The 19,217-nt window shown below is 42.8% G+C and overlaps 2 protein-coding genes across 2 annotated transcripts in view; one reads left to right on the forward strand and one right to left on the reverse strand.

The window, feature by feature from the left end:
• Positions 1-9,433, forward strand: part of LOC147880208 (uncharacterized) — a 268,137-nt gene extending 258,704 nt beyond the window's left edge. Inside the window, exon 14 of the mRNA XM_087370371.1 lies at positions 9,185-9,433. Coding sequence (XP_087226497.1) covers positions 9,185-9,433 — 249 coding nt within the window. The remainder of the gene's footprint in view (positions 1-9,184) is intronic.
• Positions 9,434-9,781: 348 nt separating this feature from the next.
• LOC147880210 (uncharacterized) overlaps positions 9,782-19,217 on the reverse strand; it is a 69,036-nt gene continuing 59,600 nt past the window's right edge. The window contains exon 6 of the mRNA XM_087370372.1: positions 9,782-9,863. Within this exon, the coding sequence (XP_087226498.1) occupies positions 9,782-9,863 (82 nt within the window). The remainder of the gene's footprint in view (positions 9,864-19,217) is intronic.

Raw genomic sequence — 19,217 nt, forward strand, 5'->3', positions numbered from 1 at the left:
CAAACCAAACTGAAATTTATCCTCATGAAAAATGGAATATGGAAGGTGGCTAATGGAAAAGAAACTAAACCTACAACTAGGGAAGGAGAAGCTTCATGGCTTCCTAAAGATGAAAAGCACTAGCCATAATTGCTCTTGGTTTGAGTGATTCTTTTATCCACCACATTGATGGATGTGAGATTGCTCATGCTGCATGGACTCATCTTGAGCATGTTGTTGGAGCATAGGGGAGATTCTCTAAGTTTAGTGACTTCAAAGAAGGGGCATATTTGGCTAAAAGCAACTTTAAGGGAAAGAGCAAAATGAAGTGCAACTTTTGTGGAAAACCTAGACACTTGGAAAAAGAATGTTATGCAAAGAATGTTGGGATAACTATGGTCAAAGGCTTGCTCTATGGTGCATGTGTGCATCTAGGGGAGTCACATGTGTGTGTGTGTGTGTGTGTGTTGTAGAGGCACATCTAGTGCTATGATGTGTCTAGTGTGTGACCTAAGTGATGATGTAAGCCAAAGACTCCCACATGGGAGGTTCCTTTGATTTAGGCCAGTCCCATTGATGTAGGGACTGATTGCCACTGATTTAGGGGAGGTGCCTACACCATCCTCTCTTTCTATAAAATGGAGGTTATTCCTTCATTCTTATACATGGATTTGTCCTCACTTGTGCTCTCACTCTTTGTGCCATGATGCATCTCTTCTAGCCCACACTCCTCTACATTTGGTATCAGAGCTGGTAGGCTTTGTAGAGCTCATTTTGGTAGTGCCACCTCATCATCTTCTCCAACTCTCTTTTTAAGCTTTCTTCCTCCTTCCTTCTCAGAATTTGCTTAGCTCTGTTCTCCCCATTCCTTGCAACTTTTGCCAAGCCCTTCCAGCTGGAGTTTCTACACTATGGGGCGCTCCTCTGGCTTAGAGCATTTCCCTAGATATGGTGTATTCCACCTGCGCTGATTCAAGCAAGCTGAGATGAAAAAATGCGCAATTCAGCTCTTCTGCGCAACCATTGCCCGAGCCCTCCTAGCACAAGCTAGTCCATATCTAAGCTTGCTACTGATGAGTTTTGAAGGCCAATGCTTGCTGGAGCAAGGAGAAATCAGAGGAAAGACAGTCAAAAAAGGCATCATTAGTGCCTTACAAGAAGAGGAAAGAAAGAACACTTCAAGAATGGCCAAAATGCATACGGAGGCACTTGCAGTGAAGTTTTCAATGAGCAAGTACAAGGCTTATAAACACAGTGGGAAAAACAATCACCTTGAGAAGGATTGTTATGGAATCAACCCTTGCTCATATTGTGGAAAGAATAATCACTTTGAGAAGTTTTGCAATGAGAAGAAGAGGACTATGACAAATCTGGTTGTGGTAGAAGACAAGGACTTTGCCTTTTGAGCAACTTGTCTTTGATTTTTTTGTTTATCATCACTTGGTTAAATTTTCAGGCTCTTTGCCTGGAGTAGTACTCTAAAAAGAATGCTATGTGTTTTGTCTTTTGTAAATCACCTCTGGTCACCATATGATGTAGGCCATGTGATATGTGTTTAGTCTATCCCAGTTTTGTAAACCTCGACCCCTGGGCACCTTTGCTAGCATGAGATCCTAGACATAGATTTATCCTTGACCACCATGAGATGGCCATGTGTGACCACCATGAGATGGCATGAGAAACTATGAGACTAGATGTATCCTTGACATTGCAAGAGACAAACCCTTGAGGGGGGGTATGTTGGGATAACTATGGTCAAGGGCTTGCTCTATGGTGCATGTGTGCATCTAGGGGAGTCACATGTGTGTGTGTGTGTGTGTGTGTGATTCCTTCTTTATGCCACAGAATTCTCCTCGGGAAGTCAGCATGCTTATGACCACATTATCATTGTATGGATTAGCAGCGGGATTGCATGTCAACTTTGACAAATCCAAATTGCTTCCCCTGAAACAATGTGACTGGCATTCTATTCTCTGGCCTGGTCAGATAGCCTGGTCAGATAGTGCATTCCAAAGATGTAGTCAGGCATTTGGGATATCCTATAGGATGGCATATCACCAGAAAACAGCAGCTAAAATGGATATTCCAAAGACTTCAACACAAATTGGAATATTGGAAAATTTCTACTTGGCCACTTCATGTCAGGCTCAGAATAGTCCAGTCTATTGTTATGTCTTATGTTCAGTTCTTTTTGCCTTTGCTACATTGGTCCTCCAGAGATATCTCAGCTTTTATGTCTCAAGCTATGGAGCTGTTATGGAAGACAAAAACTGCAGTGAAAGCATTGAGACTGCTGAAGATGGAAATGGTATGTTCCCCTAGGATGCATGGAGGACTTAATGTACTAAATATCAGATATCATGTACTTGCAAGGAAGGCGACTATGCTCCATACCTTTTTCTGTCAAAAGCAGCCATGGACTTGTATGATAGCATCCATGTGTGTCAACATGAGGACAACTGCTTATGGCCATTGGACTACTGATCATTGGGAGGTTGTCATTGGGAGATTTGTCGGGAAGATTCCTGGATGCCCTTTCTCTACTGCTCTGATATTGGACTGGAAACAAGTGCTTTCTAAAGTCAAATGGGCTCCTAATAATCATTTGGGGACAAACTCAATGAGGAAAGAAAGTATCCATTGGAGTGCCATCTTTGACATTCCACTTGCTTTACAGGAACCGGTTCGGGCATATAATCTCATGAAATTGGGAATTAGATACATCAATGATGTGGTAAATGATCACGGCCATGTCTTATCTTTTCCTCAGGCCACTGCCCTTTATGCTTTGGGAATGCATCATAGATTGATATGGAAGAAAATTGCTGATCTCTTGCATCCATTTCTACCTATTCCCCCTGTGGCTGACACAGACAGGCTAATGGATTGGCAATTGTTCCCCTCTGCTACATGCTCTCGTCCTATACCTCTGCCTGTTTTGACCTCCATCAAAGTCTAAAAGCTTCTTCAACCTGCCCCTTGGATTCATCAATATGCTAATACTCTATGGCATATCAGGCAGCCCCTTTCATGGTGGCGGAAGAATCTCCGACTATTATGGAGGTGTAAAATGCCTTTGAAACAAAGACTCTTTCTTTGGAGATGCATGACCGGCACATTGTCAGTGGGAATCACACTTGCCAAACGTCACATGGGAAAATTTCAGATCTTCTTCGCCTCCGTTTCCCGAGTCACATATTTGGGAAACATTTTTGGCTATTTGGCAGATTTAGAAGGCCTTTATCTCAATACTCACTCTTTCTCTCATGGGTGAGATATTGGGCTCTTTGGACAATCTGGGAAGAGCACAATTTGGCATACTTGGGCCACCAGTTTCAAAAGTCATATGAATCTTTTAGAGCCTCATTGCGGCAATCTTTATATGATGCCTGCCATGAGGGTGATATGCATGCATCTTGCATTGAGCTTTTCTTTTTATGCTTCTAATCTGTGGGATTCTCTCCATTTTTTGGAGACTTTCCCTCTTGTAAAGTTATGACAATATAAATACACTGCACTGGATTTTACCAAAAAAAAAAGTGTGTTGTAGAGGCACATCTAGTGCTATGATGTGTCTAGTGTGTGACCTAACTGATGTTGTAAGCCAAAGGCCCCTACATGGGAGGTTCCTTTGATTCAGGCTAGTCCCACTGATGTGCCACTGATTTAGGGGAGGTGCCTACACCATCCTCTCTTTCTATAAAATGAAGGTCATTCCTTCATTCTAATACATGGATTTTGCCTCACTTATGCTCTCACTCTTTGTGTCATGATGCATCTCTTCTACCCCACACTCCTCTACAAGGAAGAGATGCTTAGTAAACCTTGTTGAAGAAGCAGAGACAGAAGAAGAAGAAGAACCAGAGAATGTCAAAGCTCTCACTGCTTACAACACCCAAGTCAATTCTGACAAGGGTGAGGATCCATATGTTTTCTAAGTTATGTGTGTGTGAGGTCAAATAATGGTTCTCTGCCATGGATAGTCCATCCTTAAATGATTGTTAGTCTTTTGAGATTTTTCCTTGTTGGACTCATGGGGATTCCCATACATAGTCATTGTCTATCTCCCAGTTGTAAACCAAGAGTCGTAGGAGTGAGTCACAGGTTGGGGCCATGACTTGGAGCATCCCAAATACTACTGCCGAGAGAGGAGTGAGATATTGGTAGGGGCCATCATGGAGCATCCCATGTACTACTACTGAGGGATGAGGTTATCAATTTGTGGGGGGGAATGAAGGACAAATTTGATATATTGTGTGTGTGTGCGCCTATGGACTTGGAGTCCTATGCAAGGAGTGTGTGAGTGTAGGTGTGCTAGAAGGTTCTAGTGACTTGGCAGTTAGGTATGTCAGGTTGATGTGATGTGTGAGTGATCATAGGAGGTGACTGATTGAGATAACCATGGAGATGATTGTGGATCTGGGATCTACCAACATGGAGGCGGTCGCCTATATATGTAACCATTCATGAATAAAGATTTGTCCATTGTGCCTCATTGCTTTCTCTATGAACCAACAATCAACCTGGGCAAAACCAAGGTTATGATCTTCAATACGTCTCGAGCCGTCATGCACCAGGAGCAATTCACATTTAATGGGTCGCCTGTTGAGGTAGTTTCATCATACACTTATCTTGGGATTGTCTTTTCCGAACCCCTTCACTATGAGACCCGTGATGCAAGAACGCTTGAGGAGAGGATATGCTTCATTGGCTAGACTAGAGAGGCAATGCTTCCGCTCTCACTTTCAGGATCCACGGACCAAAGGGTTGCTTTTTGACTCCTTGGTCGGTCCAACAAGGATGTATGGTAGTCCATGTTGGGGGCCAGACTTGCCAGATACAGAGTGGGCCAAGATGGAGCGGCTACAAGTTCTCATGTTATCACGGATGATCTGTGGTAAGCCATCAGTTTCTCACCAGATCATTTGAGCGGAGTTTGGGTCACCCCCATTACAGCTAGATGCTGCATTTCAGGTCATCACGTATCTATACCGAGTCAAGGAGTATGGGGATTACACCTCTGGGCATAGCAGGCTACCCTAGCTAGCATTGTCCTCTTCTATGGCACTTGCAGCAGGAGGAGACCAGATGTGCTGGTATGCACGCACAAAGAGATGGTTCGAAGGGTTGGGGCTCCACATGGACAGACTACCCCATTCCAGTACAGCATGGATGCTCCGTTTTCTCTCCTCCTATCACAGGAGGTCAACCAGGTTATCCGTGAGGATCTATTACAGCTACACACATTTCAGACCTGGTTGGGCCCGAGTGATCTTCCAATGAAGCTGGGCTTCTACAAAGATCACTTCTTACATATCACAGCGGAGGGTTTCATTGACCCACCAGGGTACACTCAGATTTATTTACCCCACTCACTGAGGATCTCTCTTGGGCAGTTCCGGGTCTCTTTACATAGACTTCGTATCAAGAGCGGCAGAGCAGAGCGACTACCCAGGGAGAGACACATATGCACTTTGTGTGACATGCAGGAGGTTGAGACAGAGGAGCAATTCATCTTCAGGCGTCTTGTTTACTATGAGATCCGTGGGCGTTTCTACTGCCTCTTCAGAGATTGTTATGGGGATTTGGCTTGATTCATCTCCTACCCAGGCTAGCGATGTTTGGTAGGTTTCGTATAGGAGAAGGTTTCCACTAGTAGGTCGGGTAAGGTATTTTACCCCACTTCCTCCCATCAATGAGGATAGTTAGTTGGAACATACAAGGCCTTGGTGGTGTGCCTCATCGTTGCTGTAGATAGCCGATTTGTAATCAGCTCCATTAGGTGTTACTGGGGGACCTATTGATATTATTTTTATTCATGAATACAAATTGAATGCTAGAGATTGCTCAAAGTCAGATAAACTACTTTCAGCTCACACTTTTTGGTCACCTGCTTTGGACAGTAGGGGGCACTTTATCTCAATTTCAGATTCTTTTCATACTCTGGTGGTTGGACATGGTACTATCATACCCTCTAGAGCACAATGGATCATTCCTTTGATTGGCAGATGTAAGGTTGGCTTCCTCAACCTTTATGCTCCCATCAATAGAGGGGATCATGTCCGTTTGTGGAAGGAACTTCTCTCATGGGCCCCGATCGCAGATTCACAGGTCATTGGAGGTGACTTCAGCATGGAGAAGTTTCCTTCAGATAAGAAGAGGGGTAGAGAAGGTGGCATTCACTCTCTTGATAGAGCAGCCTGAAATGCCTTCCTTTTTTGGTTTAGTGGCAAAGATGTTTGGTTCGAAGATGCCTTTCACACTCAGCCACAATCACTTTTGCATTCATGGTTAAACAGGAGACCGAAGATGCCCATTCATGCACGCATTGACATTGGTTATGTTGACGATTGGGCATTGGATAGAAGTGGCTCGGTATGCATTTCTCCGGGTTTTCCACCTCACACTTTCCGATGGTTTTGATGGTTTTCGAGCCTCACTTAAGAGCCAAGCATCATCATCATCTATCCAGACATTCAGAGCTTGGAGCTGCTTCATAATTGCCTGCATCTTGTCGAGGTGAGTGGGAATCCCCTTCTCCCATCTGTAATGCTAAATAGCTTTTGCTTCAGTATTATCTTTGATTTCCTCATCCTCGACCTGAACAAAGCTTCATGTATACTCTAGTTCTAGACATCTGTCTTGGAGATGTCAACATGGTGGAAGAAGTCCACCCCAAGAGCACGATCGAAGAAACCCAATGCTTTCTCATTCTTGAGATCCCATGGTTGCATCTTATCTTTATTATTGGTTGGGCTTTTCTTTGTTCCGGATACAACCCCCCACAGCTCTTTCTCCATGAATAGCAAACGAACAAATAACTGCTAGGAGGAGAAATTTATGCCATCAAACCTTACCACAGATGTCTTGGGAAGCTTGTCTCCGAGGTCTTGGCCCACGCATCCATATCTGGTCCTACTATAGAAGAAGTCACCCACAGAGGTCTGCAAGAACGTCAATTGCCAACACCCTTCTTCTTCGTAAACTTCGTGGCCTTTTCAAATTATTGGGCGCTTCGATAATCTTGAATTTGGGGGATCTCTTGCAAGTGATCTTCTTCACTAGATGTGCTCGGGTCCTCAAGCACATGGAGTCCTTGGCCTAATCACGTATCAGCGTGGTCGAAGCCTGCTCAGCAAAGCACTGATCACAATGATCTTCTATGATACTCCTCATGATCACTAGCAACTCCGCTCGGGTGACATGTCACCTCTATGCAGCCACCAACTTAGAAGTCCCCAAGTGCCGTCACTGTCAATTCTCTCTCGTAGTTGAGTTTCAGCTAACTCCCTTGATCACCTAAACGTGATCCAATATATCTTCGACTCCTTTCACGCTCCAGACCAACTACAACGTCGAATTTGTTCAGGCATCGCTAGCTGGTCGATGCACCAATGGTGATCTCTTGGCTCATGTCGTCAAATTCCTCACACCGCTCACGAGCTGCCGAATACTCAGACTCTTCACAAGTCCTCTAAGACCACCTCTCTGATATCATTTGTTGGTACTTGCATGCAATCAGCGAACACTAGCAGATTGAATAAGGAGAGAACTTATTCCGAATCATAGGAAGCACAAGACGAAATATACCTTAATGAAACGCTTACAAGAAAAAAGCACTCAACCCTCACACTAGCAGATGCACATCCCTTGGCTTTGCTCCAAAAACCCAAAGCTATAGAGACAAGCTACATAATGCTCTCATACACAAACCACACTGCTCTGAGAACCAAGCATATATAGAGGTCATAGAAGCATTGTTTGAATTTATAGAGAGGTGAACAGCACTGCCAGTAGAACCGCCAACAGCCATGTACCGATAGCATGAAGCGGTTGGTTGTCACTGCCTGCTCACAGATGCCAAAGATCCTGACTCTCATGGACTAGTCAAGCCCACGGCCTAACCAGTCCTAAGAAGTCGCCTGCAAGGTGGTCGATGCCACCCTATTGGAATTACGTAGAAGATTGCATGTGAGTGTGCCACATGGCATTTGTTTTTTTACACCTTTGTACTTCTCACCACCCCTTGGAGGTTTATCGCACAAATACTAGCTAGTGCTAACAAAATATTCCTTTGATTGGTTGTCTTCACCACGTTTTGTGAGTAGCTTTGTCTTTGTGAACGATCCTCTCTTGATGATTCCAATTCTTGCAAGGATCCCTTAATGGAATCTAATGTTAACCTCAGACTGTGTATGCATCTGGAGGCTAAATGGCTACCCAAAAGAATGGGTATTCACAGGTGTAGCGCTCACAAACCACAAAAGAAATCATGAATGGGAAGGCCTATTGGTTTGTGGTGCCTCCCACTCACATTGGTAGAATCAAGTGCACACAAAAATGAGTTACTAAATAACGAAAAATGCCAAAGACAAGGTGCAAGCTCTTGCAGAAAACAATAATTGCTAAACATTGGCTACAAGCTTTCGTGGAAGATGAGAGATGTATTCACTCAAAACTTCTGCATTAAGCTTCACACACTTTGAATCCCCAGCACCACACCTGAATCTAAGGAGGTGAGGGAGGTCTAACTTGAGGCTTCATCAAGAAGCTACGGTTTCAAGCCTCCCACGTGGTACCAACACAGTGTGCAGATCAGCGTGCACTTGTTCACATGTATAGTTGAGAAGGTCTTGCCTAATTGGCTGTTCGAGGGTGTGTGAGGTGGTGAGTGCATGTCGATGGCATAGTCACCTATAATAATCCAATGAGATAAGCCTTTTTCATAGCCAACGAATGACCCCAAGGTATCATTTAAAGAGCGATTCTGCAATGATTCAAGAGAGATTTGCAGATTTAGGATGATAAATCTACATGGCCCGCCCCTTTTTGCCTGTTTTGATACATCCACATGTACAGGTGTGGTTCTGGTATTCCTCATGCACCATCGATTCGGTTTTTCCCTTAACTAGGGTCGAGTAGTGTGCAATCACTTGCTGTCCCTTGTAACTTTCCCCTTATGTGTCTTCAGTCTAAGCTGCCTAGCTGTTGAGACGTGCAACCAAGATAATATCACTTCATTATCAGAAACAATTCTAGAATTTGACAAGCATGTTTGATGAAGATAGAGGCATCTTCCCTTTTGAGATGGTTTGGTTTCTTTTGATATTATAGAGGGAAAGATGTTTCTCTTTCTCAATCTTATTTTATAAGCCTATATAGTCAAAGTTTTATAATAGGACTTTCAATTGTGTGCATGATGCAGCTACAGACTTTGCAGAAAAAGGTTTTAGAGATGGAAGCACGTCAAACCCAAAGGGAACTCGAATGGAAGGATCTCTTGCTTGACACAAAAAGAATTTTAAACTTAGAATATGACATGGCTGAACGAAAATGGGAATTAGCAATGGAAACAAAAAATTCAGAGATTGAACGCTTCAAATTAGAGCTGGACACCATTCTTGAGGCTGCAATCAAAATTCAGAAAACACAACTGATCCTCACACACAACTGAGTTTGTCACAACTTTATCCTGACCTTATATCAGGTACCTCCTTGTTTACAACATGAATTGTAAATTGTAACAGATTTCTACTGAGAATAGGTCAAACGTCATAGAAATAACCTATAGAATGTAACAAAATTGTTGCTAAACATTTTCTGAGTATAGTCTGTTTACATCTACAGTTTATATGATTTTATTTCCTGCTGCTTTTTTGTTTCTTGTTTGGCTGAAATCATAACCTTCTATTCAGGGACTGAAAGGAATGGACATCATGGCCAAAGAATCCAATTAATCAGTATTGCCATTAGGCTTTTACTTCAGGTGTGATTGTTATTGAGAAAAGCAATAACCTTTGGCTCAAACTACAACAACAGAACCTTCCAAAATGAACACGCTAGGGGATAATGATTCCAAAGTTGGAACATGTGCACAGTTGTAACTGGAACAAATAGTCCTGGATTTAGATCTGTAAGAAAGCATGCCTTTCGTACATGACAACACCTGACATTTATGTTTGGAAATCTATTTGCTCCTCTCCAGGAAAAGGCACTGGCTCATTTTCTAATTATCTAAAAATAATGTGTACCAGCCTCATACAAAGGGCAAGGCCATCTTTAACCAAGCCACGCACCCAAGCGACAATTAGACAATCAGTGCTTATCTTGGCCAGCATATGTACTGCATGAGTCTGGCAACCTTGTGCTGACCTATAGCCCAAAAGTATCTTCAAGGGATCTATTAAGCAAGGCAATAAGGATCTAACCTATGGCATTAGATCCTTGAGCATGGAATTGAATTCTACCTCCCAACCTTTAGTGCCTATCTGCTACAGGGAATTTGCAAGGTCATGAAACCTCAGTACATATTACGTGACCAGATGGCCTCTTGTGCAAGGGTGACTAGATGGCCTCTTGTACAAGGATGACCAGATAGCCTCTTGTACCAGGGTGACCAGATGGCATTTGGTACATGAGGTGACCAGAGTGTTTCTTGTACATGGGAGGTGATTGGGGTGCCTCTTGTACATCAGAGTGACCAGGCGACATCGGCACCTCTGACTTGACCAAGCAGCCATAGTATAACAGTGGTGATAAGGATAGTTATGGAAGGTGACGATGGAAAAGGTTGCTGATATTTGAGGTGATCTTGCACCTGAGGCCACTTAGTCCATTCTAGGCATGAAGTCAGAACCACCAGCTCGAAGTATGCATGTGAAGTTATGAGGAGGTGCACATGGAGGAGTTATATTGCTACCAAAGAGTGAGACAGAGTATCACTGAAGGATGACAGGACTCTGGCACACTCTCTTGGTTTGGTTTCTCCCTTTGTAGCTTTTTTGTTTTGGGTAGCTTCTTGGAGGTGATTGGTTATGCTCACTTATACTCCATTGCTTTAGGTTTTGGTAGAGGTTATGTGTAGAGGTGGCCTTGCTCTTACTTTATCATTGCCAGAACCAAGAATAGAACATGACAATGATGGTCATCAAAACTGTGCATGCTGGTCTAGAACTAGACATGGCTCCCACAATCTTAGAGGCAAGTGAGCATGGCTCAAAGGCTAGTGAGCATAACATAGAAATCTCATCTAGCATGGCTCAGAGGCTCATCATGCATGGATGCATGATCAACTCAGAAGTCTAGGAGACCAATACACCAACAAATAGACCTATCAAATCAAAAAACACACGACTCCTACAGTACATCCCCACCTGGCTCCAAAGACTAATGAGGAACATGGAGCCACACACCAAAAATATAAAAGAAATACATCATTTTAGGAGGACTATCCAAGGCAGAGGACCTTTATTGACTCAACACACATGATTTATTGCATTCATTTTTTGGAAACACCCCCAGGGCAGAGTACCCAAATATATTATGCTTTAGAATGCAAAATCATGATCTCCATCATTCTCTAGATGCGAGAGACAGACTGTAAGAGCATGATCCTGTGTCGGCGGGTTATCTTCGTTTGCATCATCACGAGTAGCGGATGCCGGCATGATCCTTCGATTCTTGTTGAGTAAGCTTCTGGTAACACTTGTCCTCCATATGACCGAGCTTGTTATAGTAAGTGCACTTGAATGGCTTGAATGTCTTTCCTCGTGCTAGTGGAGTCGATGGCCTAGGTCTCCATTTGCTGGTGGAGGCAAGTGCCTGTGTTGTATCCGCTGAATAGGATGGAGATTCTTTGTTGCAGCGATCCTTTTCAAGCAAAAGAGACACCATATCTTCGAATGTAGTCGATGCAATGCGAAGTACTTCAAGGGCATTCTCAAAGCGAGAAATCCCTTTCATACTTGTCATCAGAACAGCCATTTTGTCCTCGTCATCCGGGAAACACTTCAAATTGGAGAGTTGTTGAACTAAAGATTGAATTTTTGCTATATGCGTACTCAAAGTATCAGACTCTGCCAGGAAATTCCAGCTCAGCTGTAGGGGTTGGAGGCCTACCAGAGCTCATCATTGGGAGAACTTTCAGATTTCTGCTGACTTGCAGAAATTTTTTTGGCAAAGGCTCTAGAAATCCCACCGGAATAGAAAAATCACTCTCTTCTTTTGGATTTCTATTCATGGTGGGATAGCAGTGAACCAATGGAGATCTAGGTTCGGAGCTGACCCTTCTTGCCCTCGTTGCCTTTTTGCTTTGGAGACAATACAGCACTGCCTTTGGGATTGCAGACAGGTGAGAATCATATGGAAGGGTATTGCAAGACTTTTCAGCACTTTTGTTCGCCTACCCTTCTTCATGACTTGGGGATTAGTGGCTTTGCTCACTCTTTCAGGGCCCCGGTCTTCTTTGAGAGACTTGACTCCTCTTGGGCTCTTCACATCCGACGACATCTTGTGGAGTCGTGCTCTCTAGAGGATGTTCCGGCCACTCTCTTAGAGCTGTTCATTCCTCGGTTGACTCTCCATGGGAGATCTTAGCTAGCATTGCAGCATGGCACATTTGGAGAGCCAGATGCACTGAGGCTCTGGAGGGTTCTTAGGTTTACCTTTCTCAGATCTTGGCCAGTATTTGGATAGATACAATACACACTCTGATGGCCATTTGGGCGACCATGCAGGGATCATCTCGAGCAGCCTCCTCCAGGAGAGTTACTTTTCTCAGAGATTGGAGAGACTCTCCCTTCTTTGCTGAGACTTCTACAGGGTTGACTTGGCATTTTTAGCCTCACCCTTAGTTTCCTTCTACCTCATTCCTCTGAGGTGTTTTCATTACATGCTTAGCATGTTGTATTTCCGCACAGAGCTTGCTCTAGCGAGTTTCTTTCTTACATAATAGAAGTCTCATTTTTGCAAAAAAAAAAAAGTATTAGACTCTTCCATTTTCAGAAATACCTTGGAGTTGGTGATCTTGTTACCAAATATATTCTCGAGGCGTGTCCAAATCTCCTTTGCCTGACTTAAAGTCGATGTGATGAATCAATGAATCATCTAGGCAAAGCCCGATGATTGAGATGGCCCTCGAATTGTGTTGCTTCCAAATCTTTCGTGTTTGAAGCTCCGTTGATGCCTCAAGTGCTTCATCATCTTCGATGGCATCCCAAACATTCTCCTTCATGAGAAGGAGTTGCACTTTTGTTTGCCATGTGGGAAATCCGTCCCCCTTAAATTTGTCCACAAGGAGAGAGTTGGTGGAAAGCGAACCCATAAAGCTGGCAACTAGGAGAGAGAAGAGTGATGGATAGAATGAAGGGCACAAGTGAGCTGAGGGAGAAATGGAGGGCTGAGGAAGAAATGGGAGAAATGGCGGGCAAAAGGGAAAAAAAATGACAGGCATAATGGAGATGTAGGAGAGGAAGAAACGGCGGGCAGAATACGGGCACCAACTTGCGGGCAACAGCTCCAAGACAATGTCGGGCAGAAGGAGCAAATGGTAGGTTGGAGCAGAGGTCAACAATGAAGAGGATGGACAGCTCCATTTTGAGCTGCCTGCATCATGCTTGGGCTGTCAAATCATTGATCTCCAGAACAAAATTCGTGCGCAAAAACAAATTTCGTCACTTCTTGAAAGGGCTGTAACTTTTCACAGAAAACTCAGATTGCAATGATGTAAAAACGAAATTTGTAGTACTCAAGGTCCTCTACAACTTTGTTGAAGACACAAAGCCGTGATTCTGCTTCTAGATCCGGATAGAAGCGTCACATTGTCCACAGGTCACAGAAAGATATAGCTGAAGGAAGGAGAAGAGAGGTGGCAGATCATGGCATGGAGAAGAGAGCTCTAGATGGAATTGGAGAAGCCATTCCTCCAAGGGGAATGAGGGAGAGAGGCTTCAATGTCCTCAATCTCTTACCTCAACCTCTTGGAAGATAGTCTAGCTCTGATACCATATGAAGATACAAGACATGGAATGGAATGGAAAGGAAAAGCAAGACTAGGAAAGCATAATGGACATGAAATAATGCGAGAAAGAAATATACAACCAAGCAAAGTACTTACATGATTAAGAAAGACATGAGGCTTGATGAAAATGACAATGAAAGTACAATGCCTTTATAGGATAGGCACACATACTCTAAGTGTCAAATGTAAATGGGATAAGTCCCATAGTGACACATGGCACTCTAGGATATAAAGTAGTATAGTACTACTCTAGAACACACTAAAAGTCACTCAAATTGACTCCATTTCCTAACAAATTACCCCTTTCTGAAACCCAGGGTTGAGGTAAATGGATTTTGTATAATGTAGGCACAGTAATCTGAGATAGCCTCAAAGGACGAGAGGAGGACCCAAGGGAAGTCAATGCCCAATCCTCTAATTGATCTTGGAGTTCCAAAGGGGGAATCGGAACCAAAGGCGAAAGCATACAAGTGATTTGCTGCCACAAAGTACGATAATGAGAACCCAAACCATATTGTGTGGCTGCTAGAGAAAAGGGAAGCATAGAGCCATCATCATGAATAACATCAGCAATAGTACTTGGGGTGCCAACTCAATATGTAAAGAATCATCAGCATAGACATGAGCAACCATGCTGCGACTTTAATCCAGTTCCAAACCATGGAGAGAATCTGTAGCCACTAGATGATCAATGTATTGCAGCATAGGATGAGTAGCAATAGCATACAGTAAGGCACTAAGGGGGCAGCTCTGACGAACTGAACTACGAAGAGTCCATTCTTCAGAGATGTCTCCAGAAAGAATACAAGCAGCATTGCTATCCCTGTAGAGCCAATAAATAACATGCTGCATTTTTATTCCAAAGCCCAAGGATCGCATTGTTTGTGAGATGAATTGCCATTGAACTGTATCAAAAGCTTTAGCAATGTCAATCTGTAAGAGCAAAACATCCTGTTGCGTGTACTTGTGTTACATCAGCCATAATCATGAGAATGTGGATATGGTGAAGTGGGAAGCAGAGGGCGTGACAGTTCAACGGTGGACACACAAATTAATGCCTAGCATTATAGAAGGATGCCAAGAGGGGTCAAAAGATTAAGGTCCTTTGAAAGGACACTTGGCATAAAAGGGGTCCACATGTCATGCACTGGGTTCAGGGGAGATTCTAGAGAGAGGCTCCACAATAGGAAGGAAGGACAAGGAACTCAGCAGGGAGTTCACGGATGAAGGGAAAGGGGAGCACTCGACGAATCACGGCTGGGTGGTGAATCAGACTTGAGCCCTCTTGAAGGAGATATTACATTGGTATCAGAGTGGTATCAGAGCATTGTGAGCGATCCGTAGAGAAGAAGCCGACTACGTGTCTTACTTTTTCCTATGCTGGACGATAGAGGAGATGTCAAATTTTTCATGCAGGAATTCTTGATAGACTTTATTGTCCAAGAAGATATTGGAAGAAACACCCCTCTGCACCATTACCACTTGAGGTTGAGTAGAAAGGCAAGCGGTATCATTGACACAGTATGCCAAGATCTTTGGATTACCAAGAAGATTAGGATACAAGAGTGGCGGTTACAAGAGTAGAGGAAGAGACCGACAAAATTTGAGGTCGGCTGGGGATTCTACGTGCCCAGAGGTCAAAGGTAAATCTGCTTTGTCGCCCTATGTGCAGCATCACTGAGAACTCATTTAGAAGTAGACAAGCTTTGTGGGAGTTGACGCGGAGTCCCATACCGCGATACGCAAAAGAATAGGCTATCTTGCTGCTAGTCTGCTAGATCCAAGCTACAGAGATTTGGAGAAGCTGTGCACCGTGCAGCTCGTCTGAAGGCTAACACCATACACAATTTTGCGGGAGCGCTGCTCTGAAGATTTCCAAGGCTACTGTTCAGCCATCGTCATCAGAGCGAGACCAGAGAGCGCGTCACCTCTGGGTTGCAGCGTTGATTACCCATGCTCTCAAAGAATCAAAGATTCATACTCTCTGGACTTACGGACTTTGGAAGAAACATTGGCGATTCGACGTTTTCGTTCGATGGTCAATTTGCGGGCTGCACAGTAAACTTTGGGGGAAAAAAAAAGAAGCCACGTCATCTAAGGTCTACAAGACCTTAGAAAAAGCCACTTTATCAACACCTTTTCTACCCCTCTTCTTCCTCCTAAGGTTTTAAAAACCTTTTTACCCCCTTGTTCTTCCCAATCTTCCTAACCTCGCCATTTTCAAAGAAGAAGATTGGAGATTGGTTCAAGGAGTTCGAAATGTAAAAGAAGAGGAAACTATAAGCGGGATTTCAGAGTTCAAAATCGAGGAAAGCAAAAGAGCGGGATCAGGAAGCGAGATCGTGAATTAAAAGAGCGCGAGGACGACTCGATTTCAAGGACAAAATCTAACGCCTCGATCAAATACCAGGAAAGTGGGCATCACATTTTTCTCTCTGATATAAAGCGCTTTGCTTTATAATTTCTGGAAAATATACATCTTTATAATGACCACTCCAGAAAGGGATGGTATGAGTAGAGAGGCCGAGGAAACGGCTAGAAAGGGAAAAGCAATAGTTGGAGAGGAAATACATGAGGAGGTACAAACTGAAACTCAAGAGGATAATGTGGAAATCGAGGATATTGATTACAGTGACTATGGAATTCCATATACGGAATTCACTAAACTTGAAACCCGAACGCAAAATATGGAAACACAGCTAGGAGTTATCATTGAAACACTAAAAACCCTGGCTAAGCTATAACTAAGATAGCCGATTCTCAATCGGTATCTATTACTGAAAAATCACTGATTCCTCCTAATCAAGTTGAGAGGGCTACCTCTTGACCTAGAGAAACATCAAACATTCTTACGGACTTAAAACCGCCAATTTTCAATGGGGAAGAAAAGGAGCGTAATAAAGATTCGATTAATATGTTCTTGCAAAAGTGGCAAGACTTCCACCGACTTAGGAATACACCTCCTGAAAATCAAGTCATTCCCTTGGAAATAAAGCCTATAAATGGTGGATGAGCCTCAGGGAGAGTGATAAAATTCCTAGATATTGGACTGAGTTTGAACAAGCCTTCTTTAAAGAGTTTTTACCGGAAAATGAATTAGAAAGAGCGTGGAAGGCTTGGGATAATTGCACTATGGGTAAAAACACTCTAGTCCAGTAAATAGCGAACTATAGGGAGGTAGTCCTTAAGGTGAAGGGAATTGATGAATTCCAAAAGATAAGGGGTTTCGTGAGAGGTCTTAAAGACACTTATAAGGTTGAGGTGAAAAGAAATTTTCCAAAAACCTTTGAGGAAGCCATTAAGTATGCCCAAATATACGATGATACGATGGGGAAATTTAGAGTTGGAACTTCGGAGCAAACAGGTTTTGTTCCAAAGTTCAATAAATTTTTCAATTTGAAAAGGAAGGGGCACTTTAAGAAGGAGGTTCCTCAGGCACCACCTAAGAAACCTCAAACACAAAATTATCCTCTCTTGAAGAAAGAGGATTATGAAAGGGCGAGGCAAGAAAATCTTTGCTTCAAATGTCTGGGCAAAGACCATGCTGCTTGGAACTGCCCTAAAAATAGACCAGCGGGAGCTAAAGCCCCAAATAGACCTCCACAAAAATAAGTGCATGCGGTGCAAGTATTGCCGCTTAATGGTACTGAAAAGTACACTGAGGTAGAGGTCTATCATGAGGATAGCACCCACATGTGCTGCTATCATCGGCAATGTGACAGCCCACCTTTGGTCCTCATGATTTAATGAGGATGCATGGAAAAATTAAGGGGCAAAGAGTAAGAGTGATGGTCGATGATAGTGCAACACATAATTTCTTAAACTACTCGTTAGTTAAGAAATCAAAATTGCCTGAGAGTCCCAGTGTCCATAAATATGTGGTCTCTTTGGCAAAGGGCAGTGATAAAAAAGTTTGGGACACCATGATATATGGTATAGAGGTGGATATTCAAGGCTATCACGATGCCTTGGATTTCCAAATCATGCATCTCGACCAAACAGATGTAGTGCTTGGTCGAGAATGGCTGTATAGTCTTGGGCATAGCTTATAGAGGAGTTATCTTAATAACTCCATTATGTTTGAAAAAGAGGGTAGAGTCTTCTAGATTCAAGGAGAACATGATGTGCCTAACTCTCCTCTTATTTGTTTGATGGAATTGGAATGACTACTACACGAAGAAGAATGCGAGGTATATCTTTGTGAACTTACTTTTATTGGTGATTTTATGTCTTTTGCATCGGAAAGAAGTAATGTTGTTTTTTATAATGTTAAAAAGTATAAATCTTCTTTTAATGATTTAATGTTTGAATTTAAAGATGTTTTTCCGTCTGATTTACCTGATGGTTTACCTCCTGAGAGAGAAGTAGATCATAAAATAGATTTAATTCCTGGATCTACCCCTGTTTGTAAACCCCTGTATAGGCTTAGTCAAACGGAGGAACGTGAGGTCGAAAGACAGTTAACGGAATATCTTAGGAAGGGCCAAATCCAAACAAGTAGCTCACCTTGGTCTGCACCAGTTTTACTGGTAAAGAAAAAGGATGGTACTATGCGTTTATGCATAGATTACCGAGCACTAAATAAAATCACCATAAAAAATAAGTATCCTATGCCTCGCATTGATGAGCTCTTTGATCAATTCCAAGGGGCGAAATACTTTACTAAAATTGATTTAAGATCAGGATATCACCAAGTATGAATTAGGGAAGAGGATGTTCCTAAGACATCATTTCGTACTAGGTATGGGCATTATCAATTTAAAGTAATGCTATTTGGATTAACAAATGCTCTAGCAACTTATGAATAGTGTCTTAAGGCCATTTCTAGGAAAATTTGCTGTAGTATTTCTAGACGATATCCTTATTTATAGTAAAACCAGAAAAAAGCATTTGGAACATTTGCAAAAGAATCCAAATGTGAATTCTTTGCAAAGGAAGTGAAATACTTGGGACATATAATATCCCAAGAAGGGGTTTGTATGGATCCTGACAAAGTAAGGGCCATATTGGAATGGCCACATCCTACAAATCTAGAAGAATTACAGATATTCTTAGGTTTGTTAGGATTCTATAGGAGATTCATCCAAGATTACGCTAAGATTGCTGTTCCGATGACGGACCAGCTTAAGGGGAAGGGAAGTACCTTCATATGGGATGAACCTCAAAAGAGAAATTTTGAAAAACTAAAGGTAGCTATAGCGGCAGCTCCTGTCTTAAAAGTAGTGGATCCCAATGAACCATTCATGGTTGAGACAAATGCGAGTGATTTTGCTGTTGGGGCAGTACTTATACAAAAAGGTCAACCAGTGGCTTTTGAAAGCAAAAAGTTAGATCGTGCCCAATGGAATTACTCGGCATATGAGAAGGAACTGTATGCTATAGTCTATGCTTTAAAAAAGTGGAGGCACTATTTATATGGTGCAAAATTTGAGATCATCGT

This window comes from Dipteris shenzhenensis, chromosome 32, assembly GCF_047967505.1.
Source record: "Dipteris shenzhenensis isolate YYH24624 ecotype China chromosome 32, Dip_SZ_1.0, whole genome shotgun sequence".
Taxonomy (NCBI): domain Eukaryota; kingdom Viridiplantae; phylum Streptophyta; class Polypodiopsida; order Gleicheniales; family Dipteridaceae; genus Dipteris; species Dipteris shenzhenensis.